A 200-nucleotide genomic window follows, 5' to 3' on the forward strand; every position below is an offset into this window, starting at 1 on the left:
CAGCAGCAGCAGCAGCTGCGACTGCAGCAAAGCAGCAGCAAGAAGAGGAGACAGAGGGAACCGCTGCTGCCCCTCCTTTATGCTGCTCTTCTCGGGGTGTACATACACCCGAAAAGGGCCGAAATTACTCCTGCTGCTGCTGCTGCTGCTGCTGCTGCTGCTGTTGCTGCTGCTGCTGCTGCTGCTGCTGATGCTGCTGC

At 59.5% G+C, this 200-nt stretch overlaps 1 protein-coding gene across 1 annotated transcript in view; it reads right to left on the minus strand.

Moving 5' to 3' along the window:
• Positions 1 to 200, minus strand: part of EMH_0024960 (uncharacterized protein) — a gene marked incomplete at both ends in the record, with an annotated part of 12,942 nt that overhangs the window by 7,567 nt on the left and 5,175 nt on the right. Inside the window, one exon of the mRNA XM_013502377.1 lies at positions 1 to 198. Coding sequence (XP_013357831.1) covers positions 1 to 198 — 198 coding nt within the window. The remainder of the gene's footprint in view (positions 199 to 200) is intronic.

This window comes from Eimeria mitis, genomic scaffold (assembly GCF_000499745.2).
Source record: "Eimeria mitis Houghton genomic scaffold, Emh_scaff900, whole genome shotgun sequence".
In the NCBI taxonomy this organism is placed as follows: Eukaryota; Apicomplexa; class Conoidasida; order Eucoccidiorida; family Eimeriidae; genus Eimeria; species Eimeria mitis.